The sequence below is a fragment of the Staurois parvus genome, unplaced genomic scaffold (assembly GCF_062004578.1).
Source record: "Staurois parvus isolate SC_StPar_1 unplaced genomic scaffold, SC_StPar_1.0 ptg000165l, whole genome shotgun sequence".
In the NCBI taxonomy this organism is placed as follows: Eukaryota; Metazoa; Chordata; class Amphibia; order Anura; family Ranidae; genus Staurois; species Staurois parvus.
In genome coordinates this window covers 7,854,653-7,879,073 of record NW_028317961.1, presented here as the reverse complement: position 1 = coordinate 7,879,073, position 24,421 = coordinate 7,854,653, and the positions used below count along the sequence as shown (strand labels likewise).

At 43.7% G+C, this 24,421-nt stretch overlaps 1 protein-coding gene across 9 annotated transcripts in view; it reads right to left on the bottom strand.

Annotated features, from left to right (window-relative positions):
* The window catches only part of EYA4 (EYA transcriptional coactivator and phosphatase 4), a 355,737-nt gene that overhangs the window by 35,194 nt on the left and 296,122 nt on the right, over positions 1–24,421 (bottom strand). For all 9 annotated transcript variants that reach the window (XM_089676183.1, XM_089676184.1, XM_089676186.1 and 6 more), the window contains one exon: positions 21,696–21,779. In XM_089676183.1, coding sequence (XP_089532309.1) covers positions 21,696–21,779 — 84 coding nt within the window. The remainder of the gene's footprint in view (positions 1–21,695; positions 21,780–24,421) is intronic.

Below are 24,421 nucleotides of genomic sequence, written 5' to 3'. Positions count from 1 at the left end.
CAATTGACCGATTGTGCTAAATAAACTGACTTTCTGCTTCACAACCACTATTGTACGTTCAAAGAGTTAAATCCATTTACACGCCGGCTGGCGGTAATATTTTTTGGGTGATTAGTGCATTCCAGTGACAGAAACGTACAGTTTCCAGCCAACGGCAAGCTGCAATTGACCGATTGTGTACAATAAACTGACTTTCTGCTTCACAACCACTATTGTACGTTCAAAGAGTTAAATCCATTTACACGCCGGCTGGCGGTAATATTTTTTGGGTGATTAGTGCATTCCAGTGACATAAACGTACAGTTTACAGCCAACGGCAAGCTGCAATTGACCGATTGTGTACAATAAACTGACTTTCTGCTTCACAACCACTATTGTACGTTCAAAAAGTTAAATCCATTTACACGCCGGCTGGCGGTAATATTTTTTGGGTGATTAGTGCATTCCAGTGACCTAAACGTACAGTTTCCAGCCAACGGCAAGCTGCAATTGACCGATTGTGCTAAATAAACTGACTTTCTGCTTCACAACCACTATTGTACGTTCAAAGAGTTAAATCCATATACACGCCGGGTGGCGGTAATATTTTTTGGGTGATTAGTGCATTCCAGTGACATAAACGTACAGTTTACAGCCAACGGCAAGCTGCAATTGACCGATTGTGCTAAATAAACTGACTTTCTGCTTCACAACCACTATTGTACGTTCAAAGAGTTAAACCTGGTTTTATTTTTGGGGTGCTTATTGAATTAAAGAGTATGTCAGACAACACGCAGAGGAGTGGCAGAGGAGGCAATGTTTCAGGAGCGAGCAGACGTGGCAGCAGAGGAAGGGGTCGAGGCAGCACTAGTCGCAGCCAGAGGCCAGTGCTCCCGGTGTCATCCAGCGGTCGTGTCTCCACCGACAACCCTGCCGTCATCGATTGGTTGACTCGGTCGTCTTCCTCTTCCCAGGTCACCTCTGACACCTACAGCCAACGGTCGGTGGGTACGTCAGACACAACCGTTAGTTGGCATGGCCCGGGAGCAAGCCCACTGAAATCACGTGTCCTCGACCTGCCCCTGTCCTTTGGTGTTCCCTCACCAAGCGAAGTATCGCATGCTGTGGGCTCAGCCCCACTGTACAGTGAGGAAGAGCTAACAGAGGGCGGTCAGGAACGGGGGGAGACATCCGCCTCTTCAGCAGCCAGGCGAAGAAGTACTGGCGAGGAGAGTGGCTCGGTAGCCGGTCTAGAGACAGGTCTGTCTCCTGACCCACACGCAGCCGAGGGGGCTAGTAGTGACGCGGAGACCCTAATTGATGATGATGAGGCTGATCGCACTTGGCAGCCTCGTCGTCATCAGGCTATTGCTTCCGCATCATCAGGAGAAGAGGGTGCTAGCTTGCCAGCGAGCAAAACAGTCGGTGGGTTGCCCAGGAGGCAGCAGGGTCGCAGCAGTGTCAGTGGAGCCAAACGGCCACGGAGTAGAGCACCAGCTCCACTGCAGCCTACCACCACGGCCAGTAGTGGTGCCGGTGTGCACGGAGGAAGTAGCAGTCAGCCAGTGAGGAGTAGCGGGGGCAAAGTTTCCTACTCGGCGGTGTGGCAATTTTTCGTCAAGCCGCCCGAGGAAGTAAACGTAGCCGTATGTCGACTATGTGGCCAGAAAGTCAAGCGTGGCCAGGGGGCCAATGTTGGGACTACAGCGTTGCGTCAGCATATGCAGCGTCGCCATTCGGTGGCCTGGGAAAACCGTGATAAAGATACGGCGGTTCTGCCTGCCCCAGCCCCCGCTCCATCACCCGCTCCGTTACTTGCTCCGTCACCCGACGTCAATCGCCCTCTATCAGCCAGTCAAGGCTCCAACACCTCTGCTGAGGGGAGTTGTCGCTCGTTGGCATCTTCCGCTCGTTCAGATGCTCCTTCTCCTGCTACTCCTCTCCACGGATTCCGTCAGCAGTCTTTCTTGGAATCCGTTTCCAAGAGACAACAGTTTGCGAGCACGCACCCGACGGTGCAGAAGCTGAACGTCCTCCTGTCCAAGTTGCTGGTGCTGCAGTCCCTCCCTTTCCAAGTGGTGGACTCAGCACCTTTCCAAGAAATGATGGCTTGTGCCGAGCCGCGGTGGAGAGTGCCAAGCCGGCATTTCTTCGCCAAAAAGGCAGTGCCAGCCCTGCATTCACATGTAGAAGAGATGGTGGGCCAGTCTTTGAGCATGTCGGTCTCTGCCAAAGTGCACGGCAGCGCCGACGTGTGGAGCTGTAACTACGGTCAGGGACAGTACATGTCATTTACGGCCCACTGGGTGAACGTGGTGCCGGCACAGCCGCACCAGCAACGTGGACAGGTTACGCCGCTTTTGCCTCCACGTTTGCACGTCCTTGGTCCAGCAAAGATGTCCGCCTCTACCACCTCTTCTTCCGCCGTGTCCTCAGCCGCCACCCCCGTGCCAAGTCCCATTACCCGACCGGCATATCACATGTGCAGGGCGCAACGGTGTCACGCTGTGCTGCACCTGGTATGCCTTGGCGAACGTAGTCACACAGGGGAGGAACTTCTGAGTGTAATGAACAGAGAAATCGACAGATGGCTGTCTCCGCGCAAACTGAAAATCGGAACCATGTTGACCGACAACGGAAAGAACATGGTGTCTGCTCTGCGTCAAGGAAGGTTGTGCCATGCGCCATGCATGGCTCACGTGTTCAATCTGGTTGTCAAGCGGTTCCTAAAATCCACCATCCCACTGCAAGACATCCTTAAAATGTCACGTAAACTTTGCATGCATTTCAGCCATTCCTACACCGCAAAGCACACCCTCCTTGAGCTGCAGCGGCAGAACGGAATTCCACAGCATCGCCTGATCTGCGACGTTGCAACAAGGTGGAATTCAACCCTACATATGTTAGACCGCCTTTACGAACAGCGAAAGGCCATCACCGATTTCCTGATGTTACAAGCGGATAAAGGTACTCCCCTGTGTAACTTAGATGTCAGCCATTGGCAGCTCATGCGTGACACCTGCCGCTTGCTCAGGCCCTTTGAGGAGGCCACGCTATTCGTGAGTCGGCAGGACTATGGGATGAACGACGTCATTCCTCTGTTGCACGTCCTGGAACAAATGCTGTTAACAATGGCTGGTCAGGGTGCGGTAGACGTGGCGCACAGATCTCAACGCCACATGACCCCTGTGGGGGCAGGACAGGAAGAAGAGGAGGAGGTAGAGGAGGACATTGGTGCTCAGGAATTATTGAGTGAAATGGGTGGTTTTTCCACTCAGCGGACAGGAGTGGAGGAGCAGGAGCATCTGGTAGAGGAGGAGGAGGAGACAGAGGACCCAGACGCACCGTGGCAGTATGCTGTGGAGATGGAGGCAGGGAGTCCCTCGCATTCCTTGGCACAAATGGCCCATAGCATGCTCGGTTGCTTGCGTAGCGACAGCCGAATAATAACCATCAGACAGAGGGATGACTTTTGGCTGTCCACCTTGTTGGACCCTCGCTACCGTTCAAAAATGGTGGCCTTTTTCACACCTGCTGAGAGGGAGGCCAAAATAAAGTACTATAAAAACCACCTATGTAGTCAGTTGGTCTCTGCCTTTCTGCGCCAACGTCCATCCTCAGACACTGTGGGCCCTGTGCGCTCGCGTTCCGCTGCCATGACAGCATGGGAGGGGTGGGGTGGTAGGAGCAGTGGCAGCTCCACCAGCAGCGGCTGCCTCAGTCTGCAGTCGATGATGAGTAGCTTTCTTCACCAGCGCAGTGAGGAAACTACTAACCAGCCGCAGCAGCAGCAGCATCAGGTGGACCTGGAGCAGGACCTCAAACAACAGGCTTGGGCCTACTTGGACAGCACCCTGCCAACCGAGGTAGACAATCCCCTTGACTACTGGGCAACGAAACTTGACCTTTGGCCCCAACTAGCTGAATTTGCCCTTGAAAGGCTGTCATGCCCGGCCAGTAGCGTGGCATCGGAGCGCGTGTTTAGTGCGGCAGGAGGTATTGTAACTCCGCGGAGGACACGACTGTCCACCCAAAGTGTGGAGAGACTCACGTTTGTGAAAATGAATCAGGCGTGGATTAGTCTGGATTTCAAACCACCAGTTCCTGACACAACTGACTAAATCCGCCATGAATCATGCCCCAAACATGTTATTAGGGACAAATGGAAGACCTCCACCTGATCCGTACATTTGTATATATATTTTATTGAGAGGCTGCTGGTCGGCCGACTCATGTTTTGCACATTTTTAATGACTTATACTCTGCAGGTCGGGCCCCTCATGAATTGGGGTTTTTAAATTATTTATACTTCGCTGGACGACCGTCACATGAATTGAACCTTTTTAATGACTTATACTCTGCTGGTCGGGCCCCTCATGAATTGGTGTTTTTAAATTATTTATACGTCGCTGGACGACTGTCACATGAATTTAAACTTTTTAATTATTTATAGTCGACCAGTTCCAGACCGATGGAATAGCAATTTTTTTAAATATTTATTTGACAAGTGTTGTCCATCTCATCAATGAGGTGGACTGTTTATTTATTGGCCACGGTTTGGCCCCCTCCTGTTTCTTACATTGTTAACTTGTTGTATCGGTCACGGTTTGGCCACATGTTTGGTTGTCTTGTTAAGATTTTCTGTAATGTACACAGTTACGCTTGACTTGTCGACTTTCCACAATCTACTAAGGTATAGCATCGCATCAAAGTTTTTTTTTTTTTTTTTTGGTCTAAACCATTTCTTATAATGTCAATTTGTAGGATACGCCGCTGTAAGGCGACCTACTTTTTTTCACTGTGTAGACATCTATTTATAGGCCGATGTTTGGCCAGAAAGATATATTTAGTAATAACCTAGCCGTTCAAGCCGCTCACTGAACACCTCGGGAATTGCTTTGTATATCTGTCGCCTTAGGGGCCGCTGTCTGGCGACATAATTTTTTGTCACTGTGTAGACATCTATTTATAGGCCGATGTTTGGCCACAAAAATATATTTAGTAATAACCTAGCCGTTCAGGCCCTGAACACCTCGGGAATTGCTTTGTATATCTGTCGCCTTAGAGGCCGCTGTCTGAACAGCTCATGAATTGCTTTCTATATGTGTCGCCTTTGAGGCCGCTGGCTGGACAGCTGATGAATTGATTTGTATATATGTACTTATTGTCCGCTGTCCGGACAGCTCATGAATTACTTTTTGTATATAGCCTTCCAAACCACTCTCAGAATAAGTCATGATATTCATGCTGTGTATAGCCTTATAGGCCAATGGTCAATCAAGTCATGATTGTTATAGTGTGTATAGCCTTATAGGCCGCTGTCTTTACAAGTTTATAATTCCATGCAGTATATAGCCCTATCGGCCACTTTCTGGCATCCAGTTGCTGTAGCCCCCATCACCACACTGTGCCACGGGCCCCTGTACCGCCTTCTCATACTGCTGCCAGATCCATCCTCTGCCATGTGCGTCTTTGTCGTCTGCTCACGCTGCTGGGTTCCAGTTTTAAACCTAGGCCTGTGTATGGCTTCCGAATACTGCTGCCTCCACCGCCACCCTGCGCCATGTGCCTCTGTCGTCTGCTCACGCTGCTGACGGCTTCCGCTTTTTAACCTAGGCCTGTGTATGGCTTCCGAATACTGCTGCCTCCACCGCCACCGTGCGCCATGTGCCTCTGTCGTCTGCTCACGCTGCTGACGGCTTCCGCTTTTTAAACTAGTCCTGTGTATGTCTTCCGAATACTGCTGCCTCCACCGCCACCCTGCGCCATGTGCCACTTTCGGGTCTCCTCACACTGCTGCCAGGTCCATACTGATTCATGGCCCCCTGTACCGGCTCCTCATGAACATGGTTCAGCGGGTTTGCATCACTTAACGGCAAATCGTTGACAAATGCTGGGACGTTCAGTGTTGTGCGCATTAAGCCAGACACCAAAGGGCAGCACAGACCTGTTATTACTCGCTCAAGCATGGCTGAACAAAACCAGTCTCTACCACAAATTGGACCCAGACCTGCCCAGGGTCTCGTAACTAGATTGCACGGAGGAGTAGAGTCCGTTATCGGAATTAAATAGACAAAACGCCACACCAAAAAGAGTGGCCATTTCCAACACTTATTCCAGAAAGAGGAACAACCCGTTTCATATACGGCCCGTAGACGTTTCACGTCTGCCACATTCAGTCGATTTAAGACGCAAGCTCCACTTCCTGCGGTCTCTGACCATCGATATACCTTTAAGTGTCAGCTTTGAAGCTATATTCCCTCCGGAGCACTGACACTGGTGCCCTTCCGTCAACATGCCTTTAAGTTTCAGTTTTCAACCATATTCCCCACAGAAGCCAAACTCTTGGGTATCCCAGAAGCTGCTCAGCGGGTCAGGGCAATAAAGCTCCCGGTTCGCAGGTTGTTCCATCTTATGGATGGAAGTACGACGGTATATGATCTTCTTCGCACCCACGGCATCACCTCATAGAATCTCTGCATTGCATCTGCAATCACAATGCTGACTTCCCGGATCGCCACTCAGCCATTGGACTCTTGATAGTCGTCTCCCCACACTGCTGCTGGGGGGACTTTTTAACCTAGGCCTGTGTATGGCCTTCAATTGAAGCTGCTTCCGCTCCGCCACTCTGCCATTGGACTCTTGATAGTCGTCTCCCCACGCTACTGCTGGGGGGACTTTTTAACCTAGGCCTGTGTATGGCCTTCAATTGAAGCTGCTTCTGCTCCGCCACTCTGCCATTGGACTCTTGATAGTCGTCTCCCCACACTGCTGCTGGGGGGACTTTTTAACATAGGCCTCTGTATGGCCTTCAATTTAAGCTGCTTACGCTTCGCCACTCTGCCATGGGCCCCTGTACCGCCTCCTCTTGCTGCTGCCAGGTCCAGAGTGTGTCATGGGTCCCTGTACGGCCTCCCATTGCTGCTGACTTCATCGCCAGACTCTGCCATGTGCCACTTTCAGGTCTCCTTACACTGTTGGTGGGTTCCATTTTGTGATAGGGTGCTGTATGGCCTTCCATTGCTGCTGCCTCCACCGCCACCCTGCGCCATGTGCCTCTGTCGTCTGCTCACGCTGCTGACGGCTTCCGCTTTTTAACCGAGGCCTATGTTTGGCTTCCGAATACTGCTGCATCCACCGCCACCCTGCGCCATGTGTCTCTGTCGTCTGCTCACGCTGCTGACAGCTTCCGCTTTTTAACCTAGGCCTGTGTATGGCTTCAGAATAATGCTGCCTACACCGCCACCCTGCGCCATGTGCCTCTGTTGTCTGCTCACGCTGCTGCCAGGTCCATACTGATTCATGGCCCCCTGTACCGGCTCCTCATGAACGTGGTTCAGCGGGTTTGCATCACTTAACGGCAAATCGTTGACAAACGCTGGGACGTTCAGTGTTGTGCGCATTAAGCCAGACACCAAAGGGCAGCACAGACCTGTTATTACTCGCTCAAGCATGGCTGAACAAAACCAGTCTCTACCACAAATTGGACCCAGACCTGCCCAAGGTCTCATAAGTAGATTGCACGGAGGAGTAGAGTCCGTTATTAGAATTAACTGTGAGGGACTTTTAAACCTAGGCCTGTGTATGGCCTTCAATTGAAGCTGCTTCTGCTCCGCCACTCTGCCATTGGACTCTTGATAGTCGTCTCCCCACACTGCTGCTGGGGGGACTTTTTAACATAGGCCTCTGTATGGCCTTCAATTTAAGCTGCTTACGCTTCGCCACTCTGCCATGGGCCCCTGTACCGCCTCCTCTTGCTGCTGCCAGGTCCAGAGTGTGTCATGGGTCCCTGTACGGCCTCCCATTGCTGCTGACTTCATCGCCAGACTCTGCCATGTGCCACTTTCAGGTCTCCTTACACTGTTGGTGGGTTCCATTTTGTGATAGGGTGCTGTATGGCCTTCCATTGCTGCTGCCTCCACCGCCACCCTGCGCCATGTGCCTCTGTCGTCTGCTCACGCTGCTGACGGCTTCCGCTTTTTAACCGAGGCCTGTGTTTGGCTTCCGAATACTGCTGCATCCACAGCCACCCTGCGCCATGTGTCTCTGTCGTCTGCTCACGCTGCTGACAGCTTCCGCTTTTTAACCTAGGCCTGTGTATGGCTTCAGAATAATGCTGCCTACACCGCCACCCTGCGCCATGTGCCTCTGTTGTCTGCTCACGCTGCTGCCAGGTCCATACTGATTCATGGCCCCCTGTACCGGCTCCTCATGAACGTGGTTCAGCGGGTTTGCATCACTTAACGGCAAATCGTTGACAAACGCTGGGACGTTCAGTGTTGTGCGCATTAAGCCAGACACCAAAGGGCAGCACAGACCTGTTATTACTCGCTCAAGCATGGCTGAACAAAACCAGTCTCTACCACAAATTGGACCCAGACCTGCCCAAGGTCTCGTAAGTAGATTGCACGGAGGAGTAGAGTCCGTTATTGGAATTAACTGTGAGGGACTTTTAAACCTAGGCCTGTGTATGGCCTTCAATTGAAGCTGCTTCTGCTCCGCCACTCTGCCATTGGACTCTTGATAGTCGTCTCCCCACGCTGCTGCTGGGGGGACTTTTTAACATAGGCCTCTGTATGGCCTTCAATTTTAGCTGCTTACGCTCCGCCACTCTGCCATGGGCCCCTGTACCGCCTCCTCATGCTGCTGCCAGGCCCGTAATCTGCCATGGGCCCCCGTACCAACTCCTCATGCTGCTGCCAGGCCCGTAATCTGTCATGGGCCCCTGTACTGCCCAAATGAGTGAAGTGTGCGGTGATTCTAAGATCGACGGCACTCATCTGCATGTCATACTGACTGACAGTATTATTTCTCTTCCCCAGCAGACTCCAAGGGCATTTAAATTAAAGGTACAGTGTTCTGCACTAATATAAAGGCTCTCTGAAGCCTAGAAACACCCTTTTTATAAGTTAAATTCGCAGCGAATATATTCGGCTCGAAGCGAATTTTTTCGGCGAATTCGGCGAATCTGCCGAACCAAATTTTTGAATAATTCGCTCATCTCTAGTGTCAAGCTGGCGGCCTTCCAGCTGTTGCCAAAATACAAACCCCCCAAGGCAATGCAAGGCTGACAGTTAAAGGATAAGTTCACCTTTTGAACAAAAATAATTTTGCAGGTAAGAAAATGTGCTTTTATTACTTTTGTCCAAAGGAGCTTGTAAAGCATTGCACCAGCTATCAGTAGATCGCTACTGCCATGCAGTTCTCCTGCAGACCTGTCAGAATATCTGCTTGCCGTACGGGATGTACGAGCAAGCAGATATACTGACGGGAAGCTTCAATGAACTACCATGATGCTCCACAGCACCCTAGTAGATTATTGAAAACTACAAGCCCACAGCCGCTAAGACTGTTGGGACTTGTAGGCCCTCATTCACAGGATAGCATGAATGAGAGACGCGGTTGTATGGGCGGAGCCCCACATGGCCGCGCTGTGTTTAAATCTAACAGATAGTACAGGTAGACTTCTCCCTGTGCTATCTGCCAGGGGGGGGGGGTTGGCAGGCCGTGGCTGTGGCTATGGGAACATGTTACAGGATGCACAGTGTGTAGAAGTCACCAACTGTCTGCAGAGTTAATAGCCAAAGACCTCCAAACTTCGTGTGGCCTTCAGATTGGCACAACAGTGTGTAGAGAGCTTCATGGAATGGGTTTCCATGACCGAGCAGCTGCATCCAAGCCTTATATCACTAAGTGCAATGCAAAGCATTGGATGCAGTGGTGTAAAGCACGCCGCCACTGGACTCTATAGTCTAGCAATCTGATGAATCTGTCTGGGTTTGGTGGTTGCCAGGGGAGTGGTACTTGCCTGACTGCATTGTGCCAAGTGTAAAGTTTGGAGGGGGGGATTATGATATGGGGTTGTTTTTTAGGGGTTGGGCTTAGCCTCTTCGTTCCAGTGAAGGGAACTCTTAAGGCATCAGCATACCAAGATATTTTGGATAATTTCATGCTCCCAACTTTGTGGGAACAGTTTGGGGATGGCCCCTTCCTGTTCCAACATGACTGCGCACCAGTGCAAAATGCAAGGTCCATAAAGACATGAATGAGCGAATTTGGGGTGGAGGAGCCTGACTTGCCTGCACAGAGTCCTGACCTCAACCCGATAGACCACCTTTGGGATGAATTAGAGTGGAGACTGAACTCACAAATGCGCTTCTGGAAGAATGGTCAAACATTCCCATAGACACACTCCTAAACCTTGTGGACGGCCTTCCAAGAAGAGTTGAAGCTCTTATAGCTACAAAGGGTGGGCCAATTCAATAATGAACCCTACGGACTAAGACTGGGATCCCATTACAGTTCATGTGACTGTAAAGGCAGGCATCCCACTCCATATATATATATTGTGTGTGTGTGTGTATATATATATATTTTACATTTAGCATATATAGTAGATCAGCGGCCCGGGGGCCGGATGCAGCCCCTTGCTTGCCCTTATCCAGACCTTGGGGCACTTTTTCTCTCACTGATACAAGACACTATTCCTCTCACTGACACCAACAAGGGGGCATAATTCCTGCTATTGACATCAACAACAGGCACAAATCCTCCCATTGACACTTATGTTGGGGCACTATTCCTCCCATTTACACCAACAATTGGGCACTATTCTTCTCACTGATACAAACCCTGAGGCACTATTCCTCCCACTGACGCTAACAATGGGATACTATTCCTCCCACTGACACCAATGATGGGGCACTTTTTCTCCAACTTACACCAAGAACAGGGCACTTTTCCTTCCCCTAATACCAAAGATGCATTGTTTACTTCCAAAGACGCAGCCCAATTTCTACTCCCAATGGCCAAAGACTGCCCCCCCCTAAAGTCTGAAAGCCAGTAAACTGGCCCTTTGTTTAGAAAGTTTGGAGACCCCTGATATAGATAATATTGTGATGCTGCTCATCCTCTCCTTTTCTGTTACTGTTTCTCAAACGTCACCATGGCTGTTTATAATTAGCAGAGCAAAGACAGCTGACCAAGGGATTTTTTTTTCTCTCAACAAAAGTGGAGTTATACTTATATATATAGTGTTTGTTTTCTCTTGTTCTTTTGTCACATTCAAGTGTTTTTCCTTCCTATTTCCTACCAATATACTGCTATGCTGAAGCTGTACAGTAAAAGAAAATGACTTGGTATACTAAATGGTAAAATGAAATGGTATATTGTAAACTCTGTAAGAACACAATTATATTGCATACTTTATACATCAAAAGATTTGAAAGAAAAACAAATTACAGAACCTACTTGTCACAGCCATGTTTACACCATCATTCATTTGCAGAAGGGGTTTGAATTTAAATTGTGCACACTAAATATGACAGAGCAATACTAATTTCTGAGTCTAATATTTTGTCCCATGTGGTATTTTTGCCGCAGTTCAAATTTATCATGATTATCTTGGAAGTGGAGGAAACCCAGGGTCTGATTTTTAGTGGAACAGATTAATCTGAATTGCATGGTAATGTAATACACATACCAACGCATACTGCAACAAGGGTCAGATTTGTCTTCATAGTGTGTTTGTCAGGTTTGCTGGCAAGTGCCCTATTAAAACGTAAAGAACTACAGAAAAAGCACAAAACTGAGCAAAAAATATCTAAGTGTAAATTATGTACATGTACATTTTTTAAATGCACTGCTTAAATGAAAAAAAAAAATGCACTGTTTAGAAGAAACAATAACACTCCAAAAATATTTTGGTGTGTGGCAGGAAAGAAAGCATTGAATCTGTGTCATGATGCAGAGTACAAAAGAGGATTTAAAGCGGAGCTCCAGTCCCCCTAATTAATTTTTGGTAAAAGCAGATCCACAATGACCTTTCAAATAGCATTAACAATTGTAATAATTCATTAGTAAAATCATTGTAATTACTTAATAATTATTAAAAATCTACCATGATCTCGGAAGCAGGGAGGCGCAATGATCACTGTGGGCATCTGAAGCCCGCAGGTATTTATTTCCAAGAATCGGTGCTGCTGGCTATCCCAGCATGCACCACTCATTCTCGCGCGTGCGCAGTACAGACACTGCTTGGCACCATGTACACACTCTGCAATTCCAGCATACAGCACAGCATAGGACGCAGTAGGATACAGCATCCACGTCTTCCTGTAATCTGGACTCCGGTAAAATGGCACGAAACTCCTCCCATTCGCATCATTTCCGGTTTCCAAGTCCCGCGATTACAGGAAACCAAAGGACTCCTGGAATACAGGAAACGACATCCCAGGAGTCCTTGCAAATCGCCTTACGACGTCATCACGTAGGCGGCCGGGACTGGAACTGCAGGCTTGCAGTGGATTTGAAGGTATGTATATTAAAAAAAATAAATAAAAAATATCCAACTTGTTCTTTATTTCACATGGACAACATAATCAAGTAAAGTATGAAAAATGTATGGAACTCCACTTTAAGGAGAAAATGCATTTTATTTATTTACATATAAGTTACATATACATTATGTATGCTATATCAATATACAACTGTTTTGGAAAAAATAATCAATAATTTTAATTGATTGTGGTGTATTAGTATTTATCATCCTACTATTACACCACTAATCTGATTAGAAACGTGTGTATAAACAAATTATAACAGTTTACCATGCCCCAAAGAAGCTTTCTTTTTGTCGCCTCAACAATAAGCGAAAGTGCAGGCCTTCATTTTTTCCCTTACCAATAACTAGCCCTCTGAATTTTGTGGGAACATTGTTAACTAATGAGTGTACATTCTATAGTGTAAGCCAAGCAAGTCGCAAGCCAAGCAGTCAGATAGTACTACTGTGAATAGGTTTAAATGTTTTATTTTACTTAGAGATGAGAAAAAAAAAAGAAAATTTGATTCTCCTTTTTTTTGTGAACGTGCTTTGACCCAAGGAATGTCTGCCATTTTTAAAAAATAAATTACTTGTTTTCACTTTGTTTTAATTCTTCGCTGCATTTCAGTGCTTCTAATTTCCAGTAGCTCCTTTGCAACCGTCTCCTGTCTATATCCATGCACTCCAGCAATGGCTGTATAGCATTTCTAAGGTCCGGTTTCACAATGCGATAACAGGAGACAATGCCTGTGTAATGTGTATGTGTAATGTAAGCCTGTATGACAAGGTGGTGACACAAATGTATATTTGGGAAAGAGGGACAGAGTTAACACCTATACCTGAGCTGGACCAGGGGCGGACTGACAACTCATGGGGCTCCCGGGCAATAGGGGATCATGGGTCCCCTGTGTCCTCGCCCACACTCAAACCACACCCAAAAAAGCCTATGAAAGGTAGCAAGGGCATCTCATGGGGCCCCCTACTGACCCCGGGCCCTCAGGTAGTGCCCAAGTTTCTGGATGGTCAGTCCGCCCCTGGCTAGGACTGTCATGGAAGGAAAGTGGATCTTTTTAGTTTAGTTGGATTGATCAAACCTAAAATTTCTTATTTGTGGACTGAGCTTAGGGATCTGAAGTGAATTTTGGTGGATGTTTTTAGCTTTTATTGATTAATATGATTTGTAAAATTCTTTGTTATTGTAAATTTTATTAGAGTTTTAACAGTTACAGAAATAAGAGGCAAACAATGAAAATTCTAAAAATAAATACACAAATAATTTCTCAGTCATTTGCTATTATAATTTGGAAATTTCCTAACTGTCTCTTTTTATTCCATGTTGACTTTTATTCTCTTTCTTGAAAAAGTTAAAGATGGATTGAGGTCTTATTTTTTGCAGCATAATGCTATTCATTATGTCAGTCATTTCTAACTTTTACAAAAGTCTTGATAAATATCAGGTACCATACTAAGTATACTATTACCTATTTCCTTTACCGATTACCTTTTCTTATCAGTAAAGTCTCTTTTGCTGTCCCTTGTAATCCCGTGTTACTACCCGCTGGGCTGAATTAGAAAAATCTAAAAGATTCCACCATCCATACTAAACGACGTGATTGGAGGTATCTCTCCTGACGTTTTTGTATTCAGCCACAGTACCCACTGCTTCCTGGACACCTGAACAGTAATGCATTAGATAGGATGCAGTCATTGATTCGATGACCTGTCCACCTATCTATTTTGATTTTTCAATTGAAGTTTGTTGAGACAGGTGGTGCCAAGAGGGCCAACCACAACTTGACTTTTGTCTGATTCAGCAAGAACTGGACAAAATGTGAGCTGTGTATGGCCAGCTTCAGGTCCTTACTCATGTAATATCCATGTCCATTAAAGTGGAACTCCACCCAAAAGGGGAAGTTCAGCTTGTCTGCCTCCTCCCCTACTCCACTGCCACATTTGGCACTTTTTTTTGGAGAAGCGGGTACCCGGCTTTGACAGGTACCTGCTCCCACTTCTGGCTCAGTTCGCTGCAGCAAACTGAGCCGGAGGTTCAGCCTCTCCTCCCCCGTCCCCCACTTCATGCAGGTCCCAGAAGACTGAGGGACCAATCACAAGGCGCAGTAGGAAACCAAAACTTTTGGTTTCCATCACTGGCCTAGGTGACAACAACACTGGATCCCTGAGCAGGTAAGTGTCCTTATATTAAAAGTCAGCAGCTACAGTACTTGTAGCTGCTCACTTTTTATTTATTTATTTTATGTACTTATATAGCGCCGTCAATTTACGCAGCACTTTACATTTATATTGTACATTCACATCAGTCCCTAACCCTCAAGGTACAAGCTAAGGTCCCTAACTCACATTCATACATACACATACTAGGGCCAATTTAGACAGGATCCAATTCACCTACCAGCATGTCTTTGGAGTGTGGGAGGAAACTGGAGTACCCAGAGGAAACCCACGCAGGCACAGGGAGAACATGCAAACTCCAGGCAGGAGGTGCCATGGCTGGTATTCAAACCAACAACCCTAGTACTGCGAGGCGGAAGTGCTAACCATTTAGCCACTGTGCAGCCCATTTGATTTGGGGAGCCTGGAGCTCCTCTTTAAGAGTGCCTCACTGGCCAATAGAGGTACCCTCATTAGACTGAGGGACAGAGAGAGGGAGAAACGTAGCCCTGAAGTCAGTGAAGGAATTACAAATAATTGTATTCTGGTTAAAGGTAACAGCAAAAAAAATATATTAGTTAAAAAAATGATTGTGTTTAACTAAAAGTTGGTAAACCATATGTTGAACCCCGGGTAATTACATTTTTAACCTCAAACTTTTTTTCAAACGATCATGACAACAAAACAATCACAAATCAAACAATTGAAACAAATCACAAAGTAAAGAAAGTAAGAGTTAAATTATACAAAGGGAAACTAAGCAACAACAGCAGGTGCCAGAGTGCTGCAAGCCTCCTGGAGGAGTGTCCCTAGAGCACTGATGACCATCATTCCAGGAACATACCACATTAACCATGCCAAGAGCAGTGCTTCCAGGCATTCCATCATAGCATAGATGTCACCGGATAAAGTATCATTTGTAACGTTTGTCAAATGCTGCCAGGGTTTTTCTAGCAGGGTTATCAGGACACTAACATTGAAATAGAAATAAACCAGATTGTGACTTCTGGATACAGACGTAAGAATAAAATCACATGAGCTTTGCTGGGGTGAAACACATGTACACTTTACCTTAAGCCAGCCATAGATGGTTTGAATCTCAGCCGGTTCAGCAGTGACCGGCCAAGATTCCTTCCATGTATGGGCAGGCTGACTGTACTCAAGTCGATGCATTGATCGACTTGGGTACAACCAGCATGTTGGATTTCTAGCATGTGATTATTGCCAGCAGTAATAATCACTGTGTTCTCCCGGCAGACACAGTTTCTCATGCCCCCCTCATTGGGAGAACACAATAGCTGTTCCAGCATAATTAATTAATTAATGAAAGCTGCACAAACTCTCGATATGGCAACCCTGGAGTATCGATCCATCCATGGTACAGTTGGCCAAACTTTGAACTTAAGGTAGTCCCCCACGTTACCACTCTTTGCGAGGGCATGCCTGATCAATCTCTGTGGTGCACCTCCTTCTCCTGCCTACTATTTTCAGCTTTCTCTCTTTTTCTGTAATTTATCTTTTTTCCACTCTGCTCTTGTTTCACAATATGTTTTTTCTTTGTATACCTCACCCTCTCACATTACTTTATTGTCACTTTGTTCATATCATAGCTTTATAAGTGAGCTAATGATTACAGGCATAGTAGACTTTCAGTGCTAACTATGAAGGCAAACAGGACATCAAGTGATTACTGCTTCTCTAGGTGAATGTGTTCCTTCCCCTGGATGCCTCAGTGGCAATCCTACTTCAAGCTATCCAGGAATTTGATTTGTACACATACGTAATATCTCCTTGATTCAAGACGTATTGCCCCTATGTGCTCATGCCAGGGGCGGACTGACCATTTGGAAACTCGGGCACTGCCCAAGGGCCCGGGGTCAGAAGGGGGCCCCATGAGATGCCTCTGGTACCTTTTTCATAGGCTTTTTTGAGTTTGGGCAAGGACACAGGGGCCCCATGATCCCCTATTGCCCGGAGGCCCCATGAGTTGTCAGTCTGCCCCTGGGTCATACTACTGTACTTTGCTATGCTTTTTTGTGACTATCCAACTATCTTATTACTTCCGCACCTGTGATGTATGTCATTTTCTGTTACAATAACATTTATTTGGTACCAGAAAGCCGCACAAACATAGACTCTTCAGAGCATTGTCTCTGACTCAATCAGGGTAACATGTGGCTGCATAGCATAGTCTTTATAAGGGCTTTATAAGAGCTTGAAGCTCCAAAACGCTTGAGAAGCAAAAATCTATTATTTTCAATGGAGATGGTTTAGATCTCCACCGGAAGTCTCCTGAAGCTCAAACAAGTTCTGGAGCTTTTTTTTTGTAGCTCAAACTGGGTAGATTTGTGTGTTTATGGAGCATTTTTATTCCCACTGAAATGAATGGAAACACACATTTTGCACACGTTTTCACACGTTCGCATTTTTGTGCGATTTTGTGCTCAAATGAAAAAAAAAAGTAATAATATATGAATAAATAAATGTAAAATAAATACACAAATAAAAATTATCATAAATAAATAATACATAAATAACATAAATTATGTAATAATAAATAAATAATTGACCCCTAACCCTAACACTCTAACCCTAAAAAATATATGAAACAAATTATTATTATTAATAATAATAATAATAATAATAAACAACACAACACACAATAACAAAAAACCCAAATAAAAAATAAATGTATACTAATAATAACATTATTATTACTATTATAATTATTATAATAATACTTTACTTATTTTGTGTTAGGGTGTTTATTTAATGTTGTTATTATTATTACCAATAATAATAATATTTTAGGGTTAGGGGGTTAAGGTTAGCGGGTTCATTATTTATTTAATATTCCATTGTATTAATTTATTGATTTTATTTATTATTTATTTTTTATATTTTTATTTGTGTATTTATTAACATGTATTTATTCATTTATTATTAGTAATAGTATTATTATTATTAACACCATAACAAAAAAATAAAGAATAAATACATAATTAACAGTAAATAAAATAACCTCAACCATAATGCTAACCCTGACCCAAAAAAAAATGATGGAAAAGCTAAAAAAGCTGAAAAACCTAGCAACAAATGATGCAACAGATTATATTTTTCTCTATTGGCTAACAAAAAAAACGGCAAAGCTCAAAAACACCTAAAAATGTGCAAAATCACATAAAAATTGCACACAAAAAATGTGCACAAAAAATGAACAACATTTGCTCAAACTCACTACTCTCATGTAGATTCTGCATTCTAATTTTTGAGACCTGTCTCTATTTATTTGCCGCCTTTTGAATAAAACGGCATGCTTTTACAGGCTCCTTAACTCAAATTGCATAGTAGATGACTCATCCAGGCTAATTGTGCACAAGTTGATTGATAGATCAACTTGTGTACAACCATCCTGCCTATACATGGATTGAAATTTGGGCGGTCCCTTTTGAACCGGTTTCAATCCATGTATGGTCAGCCTTACAAGTGGGGTGTTCCTTTTGTTAACCCATAGAGCTATGAAAATTCTTAGTCATGTACTAAATGTTAGTTTTTTAAATAGACATTACACCTACAGTATATCCATAGATAGATATTAAACACCAATTTAAATACACTGTACACTTAAAAAAGAGAAAAAATAAAAAGGACCCAGTAAAAGACCTTTTAATTAAAAATTACTTGACCTCAGTGTACTAGCTAACCCTATTCTGAGCTGCAAGAAGCTCTAGCCATAAAGACATGCACAAAACACCCTTAGGAGCATAATCATTGATTCTTTCTAGTCAGTGAGAATCCTATAAAGCTAAAAGTACTTCTATGCTCAGAGAATCTGTCATCTGCACATTGTAGGTTCTAGAATAATACATTTTTACTAGGCAGACATATGGATGTGTGGTTTAAGTGCCATTAGTAACAGTCAAACAAAAAAAAGTTTTCAGAAACAACGCTTTTTACCGAACACAGGTATACTGCATAGGTGGAGAGCAATGGGTGGATGGATAATGCATGCACCTTGTATCTACAAAAAGAGTAATTTGATGTACAAATAGTATGCATTTGTTCCTAGAAAGGCAATGAAGAAATATTTTGTTGTAGACTGCAAACACCATGGCTACCTTAGTGATGGGGCTTAGAGATGTCCTGGATTTAAAACTAATTTGTTTTGTACTGTCTGTAGAGGATTTTCACAGTCATTTGAGGTCAGTAGCTAAAAATTCTTAGGATCACTTTCATGGAATAATACACTTCTCAAAAAAATGAAAGGAACACTTTTTAATCAGAGTATAGAATCAAGTTAATTAAACTCCAGGGATATTGATCTAGTCATTTAAGTAGCAAAGGGGGTTGTTAATCAGTTTCAGCTGCTTTGGAAGTAATGAAATTAACAAGAGGTGCACTAGATGGGCAACAATGAGATGATCCCCAAAACAGGAATGGTTTTACAGGTGGAGGCCACTGACATTTTTTCCCTACTCATCTTTTCTGACTGTTTTTCACTAGTTTTGCATTTGGCTAGGGTCAATGTCACTACTGGTAGCATGAGGCGATACCTGGACCCTACAGAGGTTGCACAGGCAGTCCAACTCCCCCAGGATGGCACATCAATACATGCCATTGCCAGAAGGTTTGCTGTGTCTCCCAGCACAGTCTCATAGGCATGGAGGAGATTCCAGGAGACAGGCAGTTACTCTAAGATAGCTGGACAGGGCCGTAGAAGGTCCTTAACCCATCAGCAGGACCGGTATCTGCTCCTTTGTGCAAGGAGGAACAGGATGATCACTGCCAGAGCCCTACAGAATGACCTCCAGCACACCAGAGATGTAAATGTCTCTGACCAATCAGAAACAGACTTCATGAGGGTGGCCTGAGGGCCCAACGTCCGTTAGTGGGCCCTGTGCTCACTGCCAGGCACCATAGAGCTCGATTGGCATTTGCCATTGAACACCAGAATTGGCAGGTCCACCACTGGCGCCCTGTGCATTTCACAGATGAGAGGAGGTCCACCCTGAGCACATATGACAGATGTGAAAGGGTCTGGAGAAGCCATGGAGAACATTATGCTGCCTGTAACATCATTCAGTATGATCGTTTTGGTGGTGGGTCAGTGATGGTCTGGGGAGGCATATCCATGGAGGAACACACAGACCTCTACAGGCTAGACAATGACACTCTTACTGCCATTAGGATGAAATCCTTGGACCCATTGTCAGACCCTATGCTGGTGCAGTGGGTCCTGGGTTCCTCCTGGTGCACGACAATGCCTGGCCTCATGTGACAAGAGTATGCAGGCAGTTTCTGGAGGATGAAAGAATTGATACCATTGAATGGCCCCCATACTCTCCTGACCTAAATCCAATAGAACACCTCTGGGATATCATGTTTGGTACAACTGACACCACCAGGTTGTACCTCAGACTGTCCAAGACCTCAGTGATGCCCTGATCCAGATCTGGGAGGAAATACCCCAGGACACCATCCGTTGTCTCATTGGGAGCATGCCCTGATATTGTCAGGCGTGAATACAAGCACGTGGGGGCCATACAATCTACTGAGTACCATTTTGAGTTGCTGCAATGAAATTTCAGCAAAATGGACTATTCCTTCTGCATCATTTTTTCACTTTGATTTTCGGGGTGTCTTTGAATTCCGTCCATTGTAGGTTGATAGTTTTCATTTGCATCAAATAATAGGGCATCCTTATGCTCCTAACACATTACCCAGTCCATATAAGTATGATATTTTCCCCCATTGAGATCTGATATGTTTTCAAAGTGTTCCTTTAATTTTTTTGTGCAGTGTACAATTTCCTGGAGAACACAAAATCTAGGTGGATAAAATATCTCAAGAAGGTTTTCTCCTTACAGGGTGCTGAAAACATTTAAAGAAAAAAATGCAAATGGACAAGACAGGATGGAAAAAAAATCAGGTGTCATTGTCATAACTGATGAACTGATGGAATGGATAAATTCAATGATCATAGTTGAAAAAAATCCCTAGAAGAGAAGCAGATTTGTTTTGGACCACAGTTACCTACCTTAATAAGACTTAATAAGTAAAACAGGAGCGCTATCAAATAACTATGCCATAAGACCTGACAAGTTGGCTAGAACAAAACACACACCATAAGTTAAATATGACTTTGCTTGCCTGGCATTTGGCTTTCAATCTGCACAGGAAGTGTCCCAACAGAAGGAAAAAAAAACATAGGACATGTAGGACTTCTTATGAGGATGCAATGGCACTACACAACTCCAATTTAAAAGCCATTTTTTTTAAAATTCAAAGGAGAGAAAAGAAAATGAATAGCAAGAAAAGCTCAATAGTTTGGCAACAATTTGTAATCATAATGTGTATGTTTAGTCAAAACGTTTTCCTTAGTTTTGGATAAAATGGGGTAGGTTTAGAACCCCTGACAGTTTTTTTTATTGCTATCCACGTGGTCCATTAGAGAGATGTATTCTAATTCTTATCCTGCTGACAACATTTTGCTAGACAGAAAGTGAGGGTAACTCTGCAACAAACAGATATACAGAATTAAAAGTGATTTTCCTTAGTAGAGGAGGGGATGGCTAGAACCAATGCCAGCTTTTTATTCGTTTATGTGCTGCCATTGAACATTTTTTCTCATTTCTCATTTCCTGTCTGGTGAAACTGTTGTCACAGGACAGGAAATGACAGTATCCAGCACACAGAGTGATCCAAACTTTTGACCTGTCACAGGAACAGGAAATGAGGTGAAATCTTCATATGGATAAGCCTGTAACAACTATTGGGAGTATTCCCTAGCTTTGCAGAGATAGCCTTTTACTTTCTGCTTTGTCTCTGGGAAATTTAATGGAAATCTGCCTGATGTGAAAAAATTAAAAAAATATGGGAATCTTAACTATTCCCTACTATATCCATGAAGACAAAAGGTTTTTGCTTCATGTACTGTGCATGTGAAAGGCTATATGCACAAACATACCCATATCCAGTATTCTTATTCAGTTTGATATACTGCATAGTTTTACATTTTCTTCTAGAAAATATAAGTCCTTAGGAAGGCATGCTTGGAGCTGTCTATAAAAGGATGCATTCAGAATAAGTTGCAAGTTTCAGATTTAAAATGACAGATGAATAACAACATATGTTTTTACTACTACATTGCTGCCTACACGTAATTTAAGAACTAATAAGTTTAGGCTGCTTTATAGCATTTTATTGTAATAAAATATAATCTCACCTTCCCATACTTCTGTGCAAATGTTCCAGTGAGTAATGAGTGAAAAATGATGATTGTTTCATCCAGGTCCCAAACGAATACTCTCTAAAAATAAAACAACAGAGGCACAAGAGAAACACTGTTACAACCAACCAACCCTTCACAATGTAATGCTACATTGAAGATCCTGCTCTGTATGTAATATATCACCATTTATGAATATTGAGCGACTGCAACAAGGACTCTGTGCAATGCTTTAATATTCTCAGTCAATAATGTTACATTACCAGATTCTGGCAGAGAAGTTTCAGAACCACACATTTTAGTGTTTTTTATTGTATGTACAAAAGTAAGGCTTCATGCACACTGGGCGTTTTGATAACACTGGTAAAATTAGCTGTGTAACGTCATGCTAAAAACGTGAGTTTTTCCACTTATTTTAGTATTTTTGCATTAGCATTTAGCAGCGATTTTCCGCATTTGCGGTTTTAGCGGGTTTTTTTTTTATTAATTCAAAAAAAGTCCAAAAATGCTGGTTTGCAGCGTTTTACCACGTTTTTCAGCGTTAGGATGTTTTTACAGCTAAAAAACTCCTCTAGAAACCCACTAGTCCTGGGGTTTTTTTCCAGCCAAAAAACATCTCTGCCAAAAAACTTTGATTATAGTCTATGTGTGCATGGACACACAGGATAACATGCTGTGGAGTTTACTGGCTGTAGAAAAAAACGTCAAAATCCAAAAACAGCAGCTGTAAAAACGTCCAGTGTGTATGAGGGCTAATAGTTACTGGGGATGTTTTACTAAAGGGCAAATAGAAAATTCTTTACAAAGTGCAGCTTTGCCACATTCATTAAGCTATGGGGAAGATGAGTACCAACTCCACTTGCAAAGTGCATAGTCTATTTGCTGTTAGTAAATCAACCCCATTGACACTTAAGACAGCCATACATGGATCGGAACTCGACCAGTTCAGCAGGGACCAGCTGAATTTTGATCCATGTATGGGCTAGCTGGTTCTCAAACTATCAGTGTTGCCAGAAGTAGTCGGCAACACTGATCATTATAATTTGCCAACAGGATAGGTTCCTTACCCTCAGAATACTATAACTCAGCGGGAGTGAATTGTTTTTTTTATTCAACCTTTGCCTTACTTCCCACTTTTTGAGACGGATTAGAACTTCAAATTTATATTGCAGTATCCCCTAAACCTAACCATAAATCTAACCCTCAAATTTATACTTAACCTGAACCTAACCCTGAAGCTCAAAACATACCATACCCTTATATTACATATTTTTGTGATAAACACTGTCATAGCAATACTAGACAATTTACTGAAGAAATAGAAAATGTTCATTTAGTAAAGTGATTGTTCAATTAGCTTAGTAAATAAAGTGAAACTTTAAAGGTAATTAGACAATCATGTTCAAACAAAAATCCTATTTTTTTCATTTTCCTGAGTCCACGTAGCTGAATACTCAAAAGTGAGCATAGCTTCACTTTATTCAATGGGCTAAGTGGTCAGTATAAACGTTCGCACACAATATTCACACATTTTCAAATCTGATTAAGTTGGAAAAATGTGTGAAATTTGAGTGAAAGTCATCTAAAAACTTAAATAGATCCTAAGAGTACACTTTGTTAAGCAAACATGTCCTTTTATAAGTGTTAGCCTATAGAAGGTGGACATTCCTTAAGAATTTACTGTTGAGGTTTACTGGCTGTCTAAGAATGCATCTGCTTTAGTACATAGATCATGTTGGGTTCCAATACTATTTTAGGGAACACAGTGTTAAAAATAGTGTTTGCTTTAGCACATAACCACCTCAAGTGTTCCTCTTTCCCCACTTGAAATGCCAGGATGTATGACATTTGTTGGCTGAGATTTACATTTCATCTGGTCAAGAGTTTTCCTTTTAAGTGGTAAAATCCTTTTAAATACCTGATTCATATATTGGTGTGAAACACAATAAGCTGAACTAGTTTTCTTTGGCCTGATAAACACAGAAAGTCAGAAAGAGGCGTCCAGAATACTTAGCACAAATCATAAAGGGTAGAAAGGGTATACTGAGCTGAGCACTAGAGATGCTTGAATTTCTGAAAACTTTGATCATTAGTGGTTCAGCTGAACTTTTACAAAATGCGTCACCTTTAAAAGTTTACATTTCTGAACAAGAAAATCTATTGAAGGTGATGGATATAAAGCAAAAACACCATTTGGGGTAGTTTTTAGTTCTTTTCCTCCATTCCTTTGAGAATCTGAGCTACCAATAGTTACAATGAAATTCTGACTCGGCTCAGAGCAGCTAGATAAAATAAAGTATCTCTTCAAGAAGTTATAATTGATACAACATGTAAAGTATTTCTCTTTCTAAACCTACAATATTGTTATAGAAGCTTTATATTCTAAAAACACTTGCATTTCTCCAAATCTTGCCTTTACCAGTGCTACCACACATAACTTCTGGTAGGAGACAACTGGAAATATGATTTTATGTCAGTCTTCAGGCATTATAAATCACAGTCCTATTTTACATTTTGGTTAATTTGCAGAGGAAGAAGCTAATTTCATGTAGACACTGCTCAAAAAAATTAAAGAAACACTTTTTATTCACGGTATAGCATCAAGTCAATTAAAGAGATATTGATCTGGTCAGATAAGTAGCAAAGGGGGTTATTAATCAGTTGCAGCTGCTTTGGTGATGAAATTAACAACAGGTACACTAGATGGGCAACAATGAGACGGC